At 51.5% G+C, this 17,714-nt stretch overlaps 1 protein-coding gene across 13 annotated transcripts in view; it reads right to left on the bottom strand.

The window, feature by feature from the left end:
* MEGF11 (multiple EGF like domains 11) overlaps positions 1–17,714 on the bottom strand; it is a 380,942-nt gene that overhangs the window by 183,619 nt on the left and 179,609 nt on the right. For all 13 annotated transcript variants that reach the window (XR_005018567.1, XR_005018568.1, XM_036841304.1 and 10 more), the window contains exon 5: positions 11,117–11,209. Coding sequence is in view for 11 of the 13 variants with exons in the window: in XM_036841304.1 (XP_036697199.1) it covers positions 11,117–11,209 (93 nt within the window). In the remaining 2 variants the exon portion in view is untranslated. The remainder of the gene's footprint in view (positions 1–11,116; positions 11,210–17,714) is intronic.

Below are 17,714 nucleotides of genomic sequence, written 5' to 3'. Positions count from 1 at the left end.
ACGGGGTGGAGGGAGGTGAAATGAGGTCATCGTGTCCATCCCCAGCATGGTGCCCGGCACACAGCAGTTCTGGGCTGACTGGGAGGAACTCGAAGTCCTTGGGGGCAGGGGCAGGGGTCTCAGAGAGCCGGACCTGCCATCAGCCGGCCCTCTGGCTCCAAAGAAGATGCACCCCCTCCCTCCCCCTCCCTGTCAGAGTTCCAGGCCGGTCCTCCAGGCTGGTGGGCGCGGGTGGGAGCAGTTTGTGATTCCCTTCCCCCCAGGAAGTGTGTTTCCCGTGGAGACCCAGCCCACATGCCCAGCCTGGAAGCGCAGGCCGTGTGTGTACGCGTGCACGTGCGTGTGTGTCATGGGGAGTGTTGCACAGCGTCCTTTTCAGGCCCAAGCGGGGTCCGGGGGGGCGGCAGCGCTGCCTGCCAGGACCGCACGATGGTGCCAGCTTGGCTGTTGCCCCTCTGTTCTGCTTTTGTCACATTCTAGGCAGGTTCTCCCACCCTCCTCCCTCTCCCAGTCCTTGAGACTCACTGCATGTCATTTATTTATTAATTTTGTTCTCAGGGAGCCAGATGGCCAGAGCTGGGTTGGGCAGAATGTACCTCCCTCCTCCCCCCTATGACAGCCCCCCCCGAACACGCAGCTCACACACAGACTCTAGGCTAGCCAGCCTCTGGCTTTTTCAGGTACAATAAAGGGCACGTGTGCCAGGGCTTTGCCTGACCCCTGACCCTGCTCAGATGGGATTGGTCCCATTATCTCCCCTGGTCTGACAGGCAGATGGAGAAGGGGTGACACCCTGAGAGGCTGCCCTCTCTCAGGAGTGGGAGGAGCAGTGGCCCCACGCCCCCTTCTGCCCCATGACCTGCCTCCCTTGGACCTGGGAAGGGGGATCTCAGCAGGTCTCCCCTCCTTTCGTGGTGGGCGTCACAAGAGAACCCGATCCAAGGGTGGAAGGAGGGTGGGGGGACCAGCTGCCCCCAGTCCTGTGGTCTGGGGTCTCCACCGGCTGCCCCCTGCCCAGCCTCATCCTCATCCTCACACTGGTCCGGGCCCCCTGAGGGCAGGGTACCCCCGGCATCTGCTCCCTCTCATTTCCCATTTCTCCTGGGAGGTACTTTTGGAAGAAACAAACTCTGGAAGGGGGGAAACAAACCTCTTCACTGGCTTCCAGAGCATAGCCAAGGCTGGGAGGGAGGGAGGCAGGGGATGGGGGGAGGCGACAGTCGAGGACAGAGAGATAGAGAGGCCAGCAGATCTACCTTGCTGCTGCCCTTCCCCTGCAGCCCCCAGCCCCCAGGACACGGGATGGGGCTGGGTTTATGTCTCTTAACCCTCTTCAAGGTCTCTTTCAGCCTCTCTGACACTTCTCACCTTCCCCCCTACTCCAGCACGGCCTGTGGAAAGAGTCAGACGGACCCAGCTCTGGGACCTTGGGCCATCACTTAACCTCTCTGTGCCTCAGTTTCTTCCTCTAAAATGGGTATAGCACACATTTGGTTCCTTCCTTCCTCCCATGATGGCTTTCCTGAGCCAGCCGGGTCCCCCCTCCCATCAAAGCCAGAGCCTTCTCTCTACCGACCCCTTCTCCTCTCTCTTATCTGTACTGGTGGCTCTGGCTTCTGTTCGAAGGTCCCCAAGGATGGGGGCCATGCCCTCCTAATTCCTAATCCCCCCCTTCAGCCCTGGACCCCCAGCAGCGCGGGCCTCTGCGCAGTGCTCAATAGATGCGCCTTAAATGGAACTCAAGGGACAGAGAACGCAGAGCCAGTGGGACCGCTCGCCCTGGCTACTGAATACTCTTTTGCTCAAAATTAGAATTCTGGGGTGAAGAGCAGCTCTTCTTCCGCACAGACCTTGAAAAAGCATTTGCTGCCGTGTCCACAGCCCCCTTGTGTCCCCATCACGGTGACTGTGCCCCAGCGTGCGCGCTGACACGGAGCCCCCCATCCCGGGGAGGCGCGCCAGATGGCGGCAGGAGGCAGCCCAGGTGGTTCTGCGAGGGCGGCGGGCTGGGCAGAGCAGCACGCGAGGACCAGCAAGGGCGATTGCTCTGTGGCGATTCATCTGAAGTGGCTTTAACCTTGACAGCCGCCTTGGGGTAGTGAGCCCACCACGAGTGAGCTGCGGCCCCCGGGTTGGCAGGATGCCCCCCTGCGCCTCCGCCCGGATGAGGCAGCCGAGGCTCCCCAGGCGTCCCCACCTGGGGGAGGCGAGGGCGTGAGTCACCGTCCCCACCCATGGCTGTCCCGCCCCAGCCCTTTTTCAGGTCCTGGAAAGAAGAGAGAATCACAGGCGGGCTGTGCGTGGGAGGGAGTGGGGTGGTGGGGAGAGCAGACTCCCTCCCCCAGAGGTCAGCGTCAGGAAGGTCACGAGGGCCCTTGATTAGGTGAGGCGATGCTGGATTTTAGCTTTCCAGAAACATGGCATCGTGGGATTTTAGACCTGGCATATCCATGCTGACCTTCCCATTTTATAGATGGGAAACCTGAGGCCCAGAGAGAGGGAAGGACTTAGCTAGGGTCACCCAGGCAGAGGTGGGACCCGAAGCTGGCTTCATCCCTTCAGAGGCAGCATGCAGCTGTGGGAAGAACACAGGTGCCGGGCTCTCATCCCAGAGCTGAGGCTTGTTAGCTGAGTGAATAGCAGGAGTTACTCTACTTCCCTGAGCGTCGGTTTCTTCATTTGAGAAATGGAGGTAACACGCACGGCAGGCTGCCGGCAGAGTAAACGGATCATCTATGTGAAGCATCTGTACACGGTAGGAGCAGGAGTCTGTATTCACCTTCCTCCTCAGACCGTGTGGCTCCCTCTTGTTCCTCTGTGACCCTCTCTCATAAGCTCTCCTTACTCAGGCTCGGTCTCCGTGCTCCCTTGCTGGGAAGGAGCCCCAAAGTCTTGGCAATGGCCCTTCCCAGCAGACCAGTGTGGCCAAGTCCACTGACTCCCCGCCCGGCCTTGCCCATCTCCTTTTGGACCCCTTCATCTGCCCCAGGACAGAGGCAGGAGTCCTGGCCCACACCCTATACCTTTGCTTTGCCCCCACGTCCTTTGCCTCCACTGTGACGTCTCCATGTTTGTCGGTGAGAAGTGTGCCCAGGGGCCCCTGAGAATGGGACCCTCCCCCTAATATACTTTTCAAGCCAGGCAGACGGCAGGGTCGACCCCTCTGGAAATCACTGACCTCAGTGCCCTGGCCTGACCTGGAGTCATGAGTCTGGCCTTTGAACCTGGGCAGAGAAGGATTCAGGAGGGTCCGAATCTTTAGGTCTCCTGCACCGAGGCTGTAGAATAACTTGACCCATTTGCTTTGGTGTAATGAGACCCATCTGCCTCTAAGACAACTCCAGCCTTTAACTCCCAGAGCAGCTGTCGAGAGACAAAAGGCATGGGAGTCAGGACACCCAGGATCAAGTTACAGCTCTGCCACTACCTCCCTGGGTAACCTCAGGCAAGTAGTTTCCCTTCTCTGGGCCTCAGTTTGCCCATCTATAAAATGGAAGAAGTAGATCAGACAATTTCTGAGGTCCCTCCCAGCTCCTGCTTCAAGGGTTTCAAGTTAAATCATGAGCTCTCCATGACCAGAAATTAGGTCCTGGGATCCAGACTATACTTCCTAGCACTCCATTCCAGGACTATGTGGACATATGCTTTCATATATGTGAAGAGAGCCGCAGGAAAACAGGATGCCCAAGCCCCAGCAATATGGGGGTCATATGACTCCCAGCCTGGTGGGACAGCACTGAGCATTGTGGAAAGACGCAGAGACCCTGAGACCCCCCCCAAGACGAGGTATTGTGGGCTGGATCAGAGCTCTTATGCCATTCCAGAGCCTAGGAGCACAGAGGTGGACTCTGGGGGTATTGCAGACAGCCCAGCACTCTGGAAGGAAGAGTCCCCAAGAATGCGGTAGGAAAAGGGCTTGAAACTCTGATCCCTCTATAAACCATCTTGTAAACAGTCATCAGCCGTGAGAGATCTAAATCAGGTTATGGTCTTCCTGCCTTTCCCACTGCTTCTCAATATTCACACCTGAAATAACCTTGTCCCCAGTGATGCCTAGCAGCATAGCCCCAAAAGGTCCACCAAAGGCTCATGTGATCACAGTTTTTGTTCTTTTTTGAATAAATGCCAATGATGCATTCAATTCTATAACAAGTCTGTATTTGTTTGTTTGTTTTTATAAATTTACTTATTTTATTTATTTATTTTTGGCTGTGTTGGGTCTTCGTTGCTGCACGTGGGCTTTCTCTAGTTGCGGCAAGAGGGGTCTACACTTTGTTGCAGTGTGCGGGCTTCTCATTGCGGTGGCTTTTCTTGTTGTGGAGCATGGGCTCTAGGTGTGCAGGCTCCAGTAGTTGTAGCACGTGGGCTCAGTAGTTGTGGCTCGTGGGCTCTAGAGTGCAGGCTCAGTAGTTGTGGCACACGGGCTTAGTTGCTCCGCGGCATGTGGGATCTTCCCAGACCAGGGCTCGAACCCATGTCCCCTGCATTGGCAGGCGGATTCTTAACCACTGCGCCACCAGGGAAGCCCTCTGTATTTGTTTTAATCTAAGGAGCAAAGTTTAAATCACTTCTCAGGTAACTAATGTGCCATTACATAGTGCAAAATTTTAACTCTATAGCTTCAAGAATCATTAGCAAAAGTCTTTCCAACAAATGGTGCTGGGAAAACTTGATATCCACATGCAGAAAAACTGAAGTTGGACTCCTACCTTATACCATACGCAAAAATTAACTCAAAATGGATCAAAAACCTAATTCCATGAGCTAAAACTATAAGACTTTTAGACAAAAACATAGGGGGAAAGCTTCATGAGACTGGATTTGGCAATAATTTCTTGGATATGACACCAAAGGTACAGGCAACAAAAAAAATAGATAAACTGGACTTTATCAAAATTTAAAAGTTTTGTGCATCAAAGGACACTTAACAGAGTGAAAAGACAACCCACGGTATGGGAGAAAACGTTTTCAAATCACATATCTGATAAGGGATTAACATCCAGAAAATATAAAGAACACCTACCAGTCAGCACCAACAACAAGACAGCCCAGTTGAAAAAAAAATGGACAGATGACTCGAATGGACATTTCTCCAAAGGAGATACACAAATGGCCACTAAAGTACATGAAAGGAGACCCAACATCACTAATGATTAGGGAAAAGCAAACCAAAACCGCAGTGAGATGCCACTTCACACCCACTAGGATGACAATTATAAAAAATAAAAATAGAAACTAACAAGCATTGACACGGATGAAGAGAAATTAGAACCCTGTGCCTTGCTGATGAGAATGTAAAATGATGTAGACTCTGTGGCAAACGGTATGGTGATTCCTCAAAAAATTAAACATAGAATTACCACATGCTCCAGAAATCCACTTCTGGATATACATGCAAAAGAAGTGAAAGCGGGAATTTGAAGAGATATTTGTACACCCATGTTCATAGCAGCATTATTCACAATAGTCAAGGTAGAAGCAACCCAAGTGTCCGTTGATGGGTGAATGGGTAAACAAAATATAGTATAATATGTACATACAATGGAATATTATTCAGCTTCAGAAAGCAAGGAAGTTCTGACACATGCCACAATATGGATGAAACTTGAAGACATTATGCTAAGTGAAATGAGCCATTCACAAAAGGACAGATGTTGTATGATCCCTCTTATATGTGGTACCTAGAGTAGACAGAAACTACAATGGTGGTTGCGGGAGTGGGGAATGGGGAGTTAGTGTTTAATGGGTATAGAGTTTCAGTTGGGGAAGATGAAAAAGCACTGGACTGATAATGATGGTCGTCGCACAGCAATGTGAATGTCCTTACTGCCACAGAACCGTACACTTTAAATTTTCTGTTACATATATTTTCACACACACACACACACACACACACACACACACACACACACACCACACAAATCTCTAGCAAACATATATAGTGGTTTGAAAAGGACTGACCTAGACGGTCCCTGGCTAGTTTAGGAGTATAAGCATATTTCTGAGCTGGTAAATGTTTTATTTTAATCTGCAAGGATAGCTGAAAGCCAAGTCAGCCAGGGGTCCCACACACCATTCAAGATAAGGACACATTTGACTGGGCAGAAGCTACTCTTGGTGGTGGCCCAACTTGGTTCCTGCTGCCTTCATTACTCAGGCCTGCTCCACAGTCCTGTCTCGTGCTGAGCACCAGGCCTGGAGGGCTGGGGTGTGGGTAGGGGGGACAGTTTCAACAAATAGTAAGAGGTTGTGGAGCGGACTTTTACTCTCCCGCACTCTGTTCGCATGGATAAAACCAGTTCAGTGGAATCTAAGAATGTGGGAGACTATGGAGAAATGGGAGGGATTCTCTCCATGTCTACCCCAGCCCTCCGGGGAGGCCTGAGACCAAAACCAAAATGCCATTCTATAGCCCAGAACCCAAACTGCAAATCACCATGGGAGGGAGGCAGAGGACCAGAGAAGCGGGACCCAAGAAATACAGTAATTAAATAATACAATGAAGGCTGAAATTTCCAAGTTGATTCTTGAGTATCATTTATAAAAGTTAACAGGACATATTTAATTTAGGAATTGGCTCACGTCCTTCTCCTTACAGCTGAAACCTCATAAATGAAATACACTGGACCATTGCCCAGTGTGGAAATAAAAGTTATGAATAATGTTTCTATCTCAATCATTGTCAGTGCTTTACTATTCCTAATTACTTTAAAAAGCTAGATATTCAGTATGGCAAAACTTTTTTTTCTTTTCATCTCCACTTGTGAGATTAGTGCAGTTTAATAAGAGTCACTCTGTGGTCTTTATTCAGTGTAAACTGACATTTCATCCTTTTACTCTTCATTATTATATAAGATGGAGGTTTACGACCAAGCATGCAGCCACTCCATTTCCCCATATTGGTCCATCTAATGTCTTGGCATTATCCACGATAGCTGACATGTCTACCCACCAGGCAAATCAGCATCACCTCCCTTCCTTTATGGAGCAGAAAGAAATTCATCCTGGCCTTCAAGAAATTAGGCTACGGGGTTATAAGTCTATAAAAGAATGAAAAGTTCCCCACCCCATCCTACTACTGGATTTGTCCCCTTCATGTCTATCAAAGTCATAAATCCCTTGGCAGCCACAAAGGGCAGGGCAGGGCAGGGGCAGGCAGTAGGATGATGGATCTTTATAATCTTCCCTGCCACTTCCAGGAACTTATCCTAAGAAGAAACTGGGACACGTGGGCAAAGATACATGCACGAGAAGAATCACTGCAGCATTTTTACACAGGACCGCAATCCCTTATTCACATGTCAACAACCCAAAAATCTCTAAAGAGTCCAAAGGAATTATTTTTTAATTTTCCAAAATTCATTTAGAGGCAAAATCTTCGTGGAACTGATTTGTGGTTAAATATCTTCTATATATCACTAGATGTGATCAGTTATATGTCACTTCAGAAATATTACTATGTTTCATCCCAAGGTGCTGACCAAACCCCACTGGAGGCATATGTCATATATGATATAGTCACCATATACCTTCCTGAACTCTGAAAAAAATCTAAATTTTGAAACCAACAGGCCACAAGGATCTTTGATAAAGGACGGTGGGCCTAATATAGTGAAAAATCAGAAACAGCCTAAAAGTCCATCAGCAAGAGACTGGTTAAACACTTTTAGTAATCCATAGAATGAAATTCTATAAGGCCATTAAAAATTTTAAGGGAGATTCATGTTTATGGACAAGGAAACGAGTGTATGACATACAGTTGAATTAAAAAACCAAGTTACAGAATAGCACATACATTTGATCTAAATAATAAAAGTTGTGTCCAGATCTAACTCTAAGAACAAATGTGCAGAGAAATAACAGGAAAGGCAATAAGCACCCAAATGCCAGAATTGGTTATCACTGGGTGTATGGGTTTAACTTTCCGTCTATACGTCTGGTGCAGTTTGAACTTCCTTTTTAACATGAACAGGTATGATTTTAGAATCAGAAGAAAACACCAGCAAGAATGATGCTCTTGACTAAACAGAAATCAAAGCTTCCCTGCAAGGATGTCACATGTCTAGACATGCAAATGACAGACCCCATTCAGAAATCTCCAGAGATACACATTGTGCTCATCAGGATACCCATCTCCATGGACACAGGCCCCACAGAGCACACACAGGCAGACAGGGGTCCAATGGCACAATAGCAAACAGGGTCAAATTGCTTGGAGTAAACATAATCACAATTTGTGTCCCATGGCTGATTCATCTGTCTCCATGACAATATCTCAGGGCCACATCTTTCAATCAGATCCTTCCTTCCCCTGTGAGCAACTAGGTTTTCTCGTCAAAGAGCTATTTCAGCCTCAGGCTGTATTAACAGAGGGTGAGCATCCAGAAGGAAGGAGAGCACAATAATTATGTGTTCAGGCTTAGGACCTAGGTTTTCACTTGATCAACAGTCCCAGTTTCATCATTTACTAGCTGTGGGCCTTTTGGAAGTTCTTTAACCCCTCTGTGCTTCAACTTTCTCATCTGTAAAGTGGGGCTAATTCCCACATCATAGGGTTGTTGTGAAGAGTAAATGAGAAGATGAATAAAGTGTTAGTGCACAGGAAAATTCAATAGAGAGTACTTAGCTCTATTGTAATTTTTCCATACAAGCCTGCATCGGTGGTCAGATCTAGGAATGATAGTTTAAAAGGAACAAAGGCCATAGCCAATGGAGAGAAACTAGATGGGGAAGGCAATTCAGACCATGTCATGTGAGAAACAAAGGAGTTTGGAGAATAAAAATTGAGTGGGGGGGAAGTGATCATTGTCTTCTAATACCTGAAGGCCTGACCCATGGAAGGGGACTCTGGTTTCTTCTGTGCAGTCTCAATGGCTATTATCAACTGCTCCAAGATGACCTTCTTCCCACACACAGTCTGTGGCCTTGTTCACTGAGCTCCTTGGGAGAAAGTTCAGACATGGCAAGGAGGGCCATAGAGATCCATCACCCAGCCCTGGCCTTAAGCTAGAGACAGATGATTTTGAGAATGAGAATCTATGAATTCCCTTCATTCAATGCTGCCATCTCTCAAAAGAGGGTTGGAACTTATCTTTTAGGACTTTCTGAGGGTTTAGTAGTACACGCCCTTGAGTAGATGCAGAGCTGGTGGTTCTCCAACCCATGAGGTTGGATTTATTGAAGAAACATTGTGGGTTGCTCAGCACCAAGTCTGATGACTGAATCGGGAGTGGAAATTGGGCAGCCCGGTTTTAGACTGTAAAGTTACAAGGCTACGTGCTCGGTAAACACACTCCAGGGGCAAGATTTACTCTAGACTCCCTACTCCCATTGATCAAGGGCCGCCTCCCTTCCACTTCTTTCACGAGACCGGAAGGAAACCCTGAGAGACAGACTCTGTCTGAAAAACCCTCCAGGCGCCCCAATCATCACAGTCCAGAAACAGTGAGCACCAAACACACTTGCACTGGTTGGTGGTTTATATGCACTCAGGACTCCTGGGACTCAGGCTGTATCTCAACCTCCAACAGAGCTTGACAGTATAATCTGGCAACAGCAAGCAGACCTGTCCCAGCAGGGTTCACAGAATCCAAACTAGATAGTTCCCCGTCAAAGATTCACTGTAGGCAAAGTTACACAAAACAAAACACAGACAAGGTGGGGGAAAGCTCTCAAACAGTTCGGCCAGCATGTTTCCTGGAGTTCACAGAAAGGCTGCTTGAACACATTCCTTTAACTCACGTGTTCCTCGGGTGTACTTTTCGTTGTCTGGAGGAGTCCCTGCCCTGTTGTTCCCCATGACTTACCTCAAAGCAGGGAAACAGGTGGAAGGTGGAGGGTACCACAGTCACTGGAGGTTCCAACACATTGGAGAGAGTCTCTAGAGCACCCCAAACAGATCCTGGTCTCCCCAAGCCAGGTAACCACCCAGGCCCAAACAAAACCACATCCAATAGCTTGCTTTGGCTGGTATGTTCCCATGTACTGGGTAGACAAAGAGGCTCCAGCCAAGGCCTTTGGGAAAAAAGGACCATAACTAGACGTTTCCACCCCAGCAGCGACTGGAAAAGGGCAAGAGCACCGCATTGGGCCAACGTGGACCCACCATTCCTTCTCCATGTTGTTATGACCATTGCAGTCACTATGGGACAGGGAACAGGGAGGCGGCTCCCAAAGATGGGTCAATGAAGGGGGTTAGACCCCCACTGGATCAGCTTAGTTATGTTACCTACTCAAGTCACACACAAAAAGATACTATCCCGGCTCAAAGCAGGAAGAAAATTGGGCTTCAACATTAATCAAGGACTCCTTGGAAATCTAATAAGACCATGACATTAACCAACCATTGATTGCAAAATGTGCCACTGGAAAGAGGCTCATCTGTGAGTATTGAAGGGAAATGAGCCAAAGGAGAAGGATTTGCCTTCAGCTGGGCTCTTGGCAGAGAATTCCCCGAGGAGTTGCCGGTGTACCCCGCCCACTCGGCGGCCAGCCCCACAGGAGAGATGATGCCATCCTGCTATGAGTCACTCTGTCAGTCCCGAGACCATCTGCCTCACTCGTGCTCACCGGAGAGCCTTCCCCAGGGAATGTGAACAGTCTACCCGGAGAGATGTAGGAACACAGTGACCAGCCCTACAGGCATCCCGTTCTCCTACCTTTGGGGACACAGAGGCATCCCAGTACCCATCAGTCTCATAAATAAGTCCCCTGAGCCTCTGTGAGCACCCACTGAGCCTTTGCACCAGCAAAGCTGAAGACCAGGCCTTGACCACAGTGACCTCCTGGGTCTGCGCCCTTAGGCGGCATCTCAATTTCACTTCAAGCCTCAAAGACCTTATCCGGAGGTGTTTCATCAAAAGCCAGAGTCGTACAGATGACCCCACAATTCCCCACACACACGACATGCGACGCCCCTCCAGGCCACCACAAACCATGACCCTCATGCCCCTAGAGCCCTCCACCCCAGGGACCATCCGGTAGGTATGCTTCCTCCCCGCTGCCCACACTCGCTAGGTAGCCCAAGCCCAGGACAAAGAACTCAGCATCCACACGGCACGGCCCCTCCCCAGCCAGAGCCATGGCCCCGCTCAATTCCCAAAGACTCTAGACTCACCGCTGGAGCAGTCGGGCCCTCCCCAGCCGGGCTCACAGTGGCAGGTGTCCGGGGAAACGCAGCGGCCGTGCACACATTCCTCTGTACACAGGGCTGCAGGGGATCCGAAGAGAGGGAGAAAGAACAGGAACAGAGAGTGAAAACCAACCATCTGGTCAAGGAGCACAATCCACTTTGTAAAGACTCCCTGGGGCCCAGGGCTGCTCAGCACGCATCACTGGCTTTGGGGAAAATCAAGCTGCTCCTGACCCGAGTTATTTAATTAACTCCGAAAAGGATTCAACAAGGGTGTGCTTCATCCCAGGCTTGTTTCCTAAAATGAAACCCAAGCCCACGAAATGGCAGCCTTGGTGGCTTTTCAAGAATACTTCCTCCAAGGTTGAACACTTGGAGACGTTCCACAAAGCCCAATCCCTACATCCTCACTCCTGCCCTCTTTCCCCATCGGCTCAGAAAATGACCCATCTTTTGGCTTCCCCAATTTCTTTCTGCAAAGGCCCCCAAATATATCAGGTTGCCTGAAAAGAATCCATTCCTCTCATGTTTTCCCCACCTTTCTGCCCTCCTTCCCAAATGGCCCTATTTTGGGGCTCTCAAATGTCAGCAAATCTGCAAAGTACACAAATGCTGAGGAAAAAGCAACAGCTAATTATAAGAAAGTAATTAAGAGAGACAGCCACGACGATGATAATTGTAATTAGAAAGTGCCTGGCAATTTCTTATCACGCAGTCAAATGCTACAGCCTCCTGAGTTGGGAGGCAACGGCAGCAAAGTTTCCATCAACTACCCCAGTGCTGAGAAGGCTTGCTGGCAGCAGTTTGAGGGAGATTATTTCTCTCTCCCTTTGACATCCACATTTTCTCAAGGTCATCCATTGCTCCTGAGAGATCTGCCCCACCATCTAACCCATCGGTGAGGGATTACAGAAACCCCCTTTGCCACCTCTGCCAATTTTGTAAGCTTGGGAAATCAGCAGCTACCATCAACCCTGTCAATTGCTCAGAAGGGATCTAGATGAAGCGCTTTTTTTCTGACAAGCAACTACAGACCTTCTCTCTGCCTGGAACTGGCCTGGGCTTGGGGGGACAGGTGGCCCCCAATGGCGAGCTTGGAGGAGCTGCCACTGACTTCCAAACACCCACCCTGCTTCCATGTCCACTGCTTGGCCGAATGCCCATTGAGAGGGCGCTGTCAGGGTAGACAACAGAGTTCATTTTATGGTGGGTGTGGGGACCTCTGGCCCCTCCCAAACACAGACACTGACCCTGAAGCTGTTGCCTTAGCTTTGCCTACGCCTCCTGGCGAGGCAGGCCCCGAAGAGCCATTTCAGATGCCCCGTTGGTTAGTGGTCTGCAGACAGCCCATCCTCTGCCAGCCTGGGATGTGGTGTGTCTCGGGGGAGCCCTGGCCCTTGAGTCATTCTCATGTGTACAAGTGGCTTTTGGGCAGAGTTCTGGTTTGTGCTCAAGACTTTGACAGCCCCTCGCTTGGAGCTTCGGGGAGCAGCTGGGGCCTACTAGCTAACTCACTTCTTACTGGGGAACCAGGCTGGACCCTGACCTCAGTGACCACCTCCACTTAGAGCCACAGTGAGCTGCTCACCCAGTTGCTAGCAAGACGCCCACCTGGTCATCCCTGCTGCCTGGCTTCCCCTGCTCCCACTAGACTTTCTAAACAAGCTCAAATGGGTCAATGTCCCCAGTGTACACTGGACACTAGGTATCCTTCCCCTGGCTCCCCATCCCAGCCCTGGCCTCCGCTGCTCCCCCTTCCCTTAGGCTGAGGTCCCAGGAGGCTCCACAGCTGGGCCGGTCCGCCTTCCAGCAGACCCTTCCATCAGCTTGTCAGGTGAGCCCAGGCACCTCCAGCTGCTTTCCGACTGCAGAGATCAGCACCTCGATCCCTGGGGGCTCTGCTGGGGGCGGCAAGGGCAGGCAGGGGGCTGGAACCTGCCGCACGGCAGGTCTGGAAGGCACCTAACAGAAAATCACGTCCAACTGCTTCATTTTATACACGGAGGAACTGAGGCCTGCGTGTCTGGGATCCTGTGAACAGTGCGTGGCCTCTGGCCAGAGAGGAGGGGGCTGCAGGAGGAGGATCCTGGAGACAGAGGCCTCCGAAGGCCGGGGGAGTTGAGAGGAGCCCAAGACAGGGGGCCTTCAGGCCTCGCCCGGGCTGGACGTCCTCCCCTGCCCAGAAGACTCAAACCAGAGGAGATGTGTCAACGGGTCCTCTGCAGGCATGGGTGCCCTGCAAGCTGGGGCTGGGCAGGGGCTTGGAGCAGATCAAGGGAGAAAAGACGAAGACCACTCAGTACTCTGGTCCTCTGCCCCTAGAGACCTAACTCCTGGCCTCTGTCCTGCACCCTCTCCCTACCTGCAAGGGAGGTGCATTCAGGGGCTCTGAGCAAGCTCCACCCTCCCTCTTCCCTTGGCCTCTCCCCACGGCCCCAGGGACCCCTAGGACGGTCTCTTGAGCACCTCCCCCGGCTCAACCCTGTATCCAGCACCCGGACTCCCGGTGACCCTACATGCAGAGTCCCTGGGCCTGACTCAGGCATGTGCTTGCTGTCCCCACGGTCCCTCCAGACCTCGTTGATCCCTCCCCTCCTTATCACCCTGGTACTCTGGGCTATTTGCTTGTCAAAACCTCAGTCCATTCATATTTCATAGGTGTTGTTCAGACAGTGCTGTTTGAAGCATGAAATATCGAGAGCAAATATCTGAGGCTCAGATGACCATATTTGGCAACTGGGCCACTGTGTGTTTGTGTACCTGGTGGGGAGGGGACAGCACAGGGGTGCTGAGAGCCGAGTCTCCTGAGGAGGAATGGAGGTGGGACCCACGATGATGCTCCATGGGGCAGGGGCGGCCGACTCCTACCCCGGGCTCTGCTGGAGCCCACGGTGGGCAGCGCCTCCACAGAGGGCTGGGGCTTACACAGCAGCCACTCCTACAGCGTGAGGTCCCCTAAGTTCTTTCTGACCCCAGTCCCTCGTGCCAGCCGACCCCCTAGGAGGGGCTGAGTTACGGGGGCGTCCCCGGCCTCCCCCTTCTTGGGCTCCTTGACACGGGGCTATTTTGTCGAACCCTTCTTCCCTCTGCTGCACACCCGTGTGCGGTCGTGCGCAGGGAATCCGAGGCTGGCTCTGCCTGAGGGCCAGGCCCTTTCCTGCCCCACTGAGAAATCTGAACCTCCATCCCGTCAGCTTCCCCCAGCCACCGTCCTGCCTCGGTCCTGCTTCTAACCTCCCAGGCGCTAGAGGCACATTTAGCGAGAAGCAGCACGGCACAGTGGTTAAGAGCACAGACGGCACTCGGGGAGCCGGGGCTGGATCCAGCGATGCCACTTAGCAGCTCCAGACTTCAGGCAAGTTACCGCCCTCTCTGTGTCAGTCCCCATCTGTTCAATGGGGGATGGCGACAGGATGGGCCTCGGGCTGTGTGTGAGGATTCAATGAGTTGACAAAGTACTTAGAGCGGAGCCTGGGGTACAGTCGGTACTGAGTGAGTCTTGCTATTGTTATTAGTAGGGTGTCCTCAGACCCAAGGGCAGGGTCCTGGCGATGCCTGAGCCTCCTTTCCCTCCACACACAGGCCGTCTCTCTCACTTCCGCCCTCCACTGAAGTGGTAGACACATGGGGAGGGCTGTAGGGACTTAGTTGAGGGGCGGTACGCTGGAGAGCAGCCCCATCTCCACCCCTGGTGGAATGGCCAGCATGGTAGAGAAGGTGATGACTTATATTTAAACTCCCTATCTGCCATTTGCAGTTACAATTATAGGACAACAAGCAAATGATTTAACCTTCTGTGCCTCAATTTCTTCATCTGTAAAGTGGGGACAATAATAGAACCTACGTCATGGGCTGCTGCAAAGATTTCATGAAGTGATACATGTTGAGTGCTTGGCCCACAGTAAGTGCTCCAGAAGCAGGAGCTGCTATTATTACTTCTCTCTCTCTGTCTCCTTCTCTCTCTCTCTCACACACACACACACACACACACGCACGCACACCATGGGGTCTGGACAGATGTCTAAGGCAGCTGACGGCAGTTACCAGTTATCACCACTTCCTGTGCGCTACCAGGTTCTGAGCACCCACTATGTGCCAGGCCTCGGGGCTTTCACACATGCTACCTCAACCCGTCATAGGCCATCGCAGCATACCTTGAGGGAGTTACCTGTGTCAGCACTTGTCTCTCTTTTGTGGATCTCCAGCCCCTGGGGAACAGAGGTCACTTCCTACTTGGCCTTTTAAAGTCCTTATGCTGCCTGGTAGCACAGTAGGTGCTCAGTGTTTGTGGGTCCCAAGGAGGAGAGCACCAAAGCACGTGTGGGGAGGGCGTGGTTGACTCTGGCTTCAGAGCTCAGTCACAGGGAAGTCGCCAAATCTCTAAACCCTGCCCCTTGGCTCAGGTTACCTCTGGGCCTATGGGACCAGGGTGATGGGCCATCTCGAGGGATGGTGGTGGGCGTGAGGAGATCTGGGTTTGCATCTACCAGCATCCATCTCAATGATATCAAGCAACTCACTTTCCTCTCCAGGCCCTACAACTTCATCTGGAACTCAGATGAGACCAGATGAGGCCTAAAGTCCCACTCAGCTAAGAATCACCGGGAGCTGGCATCCGCCCACCTCTTCCAGGAAAGGCCTGGACAGCTGCCGGCGCTCTAGTCCCACTTCCGGGCCCCCAAGTCCTGTCCCCTTCCTATGGCCTAGTAAACCTCTACTCTTGACCTCACAGGGACCCCTGGTTTCTGTCCTTCATTTCTTTGCAAAAGGCACTGGATTAAGAGCCAGGAGACCCAGTATGAGTTCAGGCTCTGGGCTACCTGACACATGAGTCTGGGCAGGTGGCTTCCCCACTCTCTCATCTATAAAATAAGAGCTTTAGAGCACATCACCCTTGAAGGCTCCTTCTACTGCTGCCACCCCCTTGATGCCCTGTCTCCACCATGTCACAGCAGCTGGAAATGCTTCCCCTGCGCTCACCAGCCCCGGGTCACCTGGGTCAGCAAGGCCAGGCACAGCCTCTATCACCAGCTCCACCAAGAAGCTCGGAGGGCTGCAGCCACTCCAGTCTGCACATTTATGGAAGGTGAAATATTTTCCCACCAGAACCTCCCTACCCACACGAGGTTCCTCCTGACTGGCCCTGCCACTTCCCCACTTAGTATGGGTTTGTCTGGTCTCCCCAATAGACTGTGAGCTCCTTGAGGGTAAATCCAGAGTCTTAAACATCCCTGTATCTCCCCATGAGCCATGCCTTACAGATACTCCATATGTGGCTATTGGTGGCCGTTCTGAGTACGTGTGCTTTGCAAGGGACATTGACAAGCCGGGGATCTGGATGCGGAGGGTGTGGACACATGACCTGTGAGGGTCACATGAAGGTTGGGACTTGGTGGGGGGGGGGAGTTTAGCCTGGAGAAGGAAGTATTGGGTGGGAGGCAGGTCAAAGTCAGCTGACAGGCTGCCAAAGAGAAGTGGGAGCCACTCTGTCCCAGACAGAATAGGGACTCAGAAGCACACGTGACAAAGGGGCAGATTTCAGCCTAACTCAAGGCAAGACTTTCTACCACTTGAATGGTTCAGCAGTTCAGGGGACTCTTCCTATAGGTAGGGAGCAACCCACCCCTGGGAACACTCCAGCAGAGCCTAGAGGATCTACAGATGCTGGAAGGCAGGGGTTAGCAGGCAAACTACGACTCTCGGGCCAAATCTCGCTGTTGCCTTTTTCTCTAAATGAAGTTTTGTTGGCGCACAGCTGTGCCCACTCATTTACATACTGTCCAAGGCTGCTTTTGCACCGCAAGGGCAGAGTTGAGTCCTCGCCACAGAGACTGATGGTCAGCAAAGCCTAAACTATTTACTATCTGATTCCTTATCGGGGGAGGGGGCCCTCCTGGTCTAGAGGGTTCCTGATTTGGTGGAAAATTGGACTGTGGGACTTTTTTTTTTTTTTTTGGCTGCATCAGGTCTTAGTTGCGGCACGAGGGATCTCTGTTGCAGCTTGCGCGCTCTAGAGTGTGCGGGCTTAGTTGCCCCGCAGCATGTGGGATCTTAGTTCCCCAACCAGGGATCGAACCCACGTCCCCTGCATTGGAAGGTGGATTCTTAACCACTGGACCACCAGGGAAGTCCCTGGACTGTGGGACTTTTAAGGTCCCTTCCGCCCTTCTATACTTCTATCATTCACTCACTCCCTGATATAACCAGATGGTAAAACAAAGTCCAAAATGTGCTTAGGAAACACCCAATGATGCCCTGCCTCCTTTCTCAGATGGTCCTCTGGGTCCACCTGAAGGAGCAAGAGGCTGGAAAGCAGAACCTTCAGCAGCCACAAATGCCCACTTGGCCCTTAATTTCAGTCCTCTGTTTCCCCCTGAAGGGTCAAGTGAACTTAATGACCCCTTGTGTTACAATGATGGTCTTGCACGGATGGACACTAGTAGCTGTGGTGAGTGAAAGAGGCCAAATATAAGCCCTTCCTCTTTGCTGGGCACTGACTATCCACTGTTCCATTTGATCCTTGAGGCAGGTATTATTACTGCTCCATTTACAGTTGGGAACCTAAACCACAGAAAGGGCTAAG

Source organism: Balaenoptera musculus, chromosome 2 (genome assembly GCF_009873245.2).
Source record: "Balaenoptera musculus isolate JJ_BM4_2016_0621 chromosome 2, mBalMus1.pri.v3, whole genome shotgun sequence".
Taxonomy (NCBI): domain Eukaryota; kingdom Metazoa; phylum Chordata; class Mammalia; order Artiodactyla; family Balaenopteridae; genus Balaenoptera; species Balaenoptera musculus.
The sequence above is the reverse complement of the archived record's forward strand: the minus strand, read 5'-3'. Positions and strand labels throughout refer to the sequence as shown.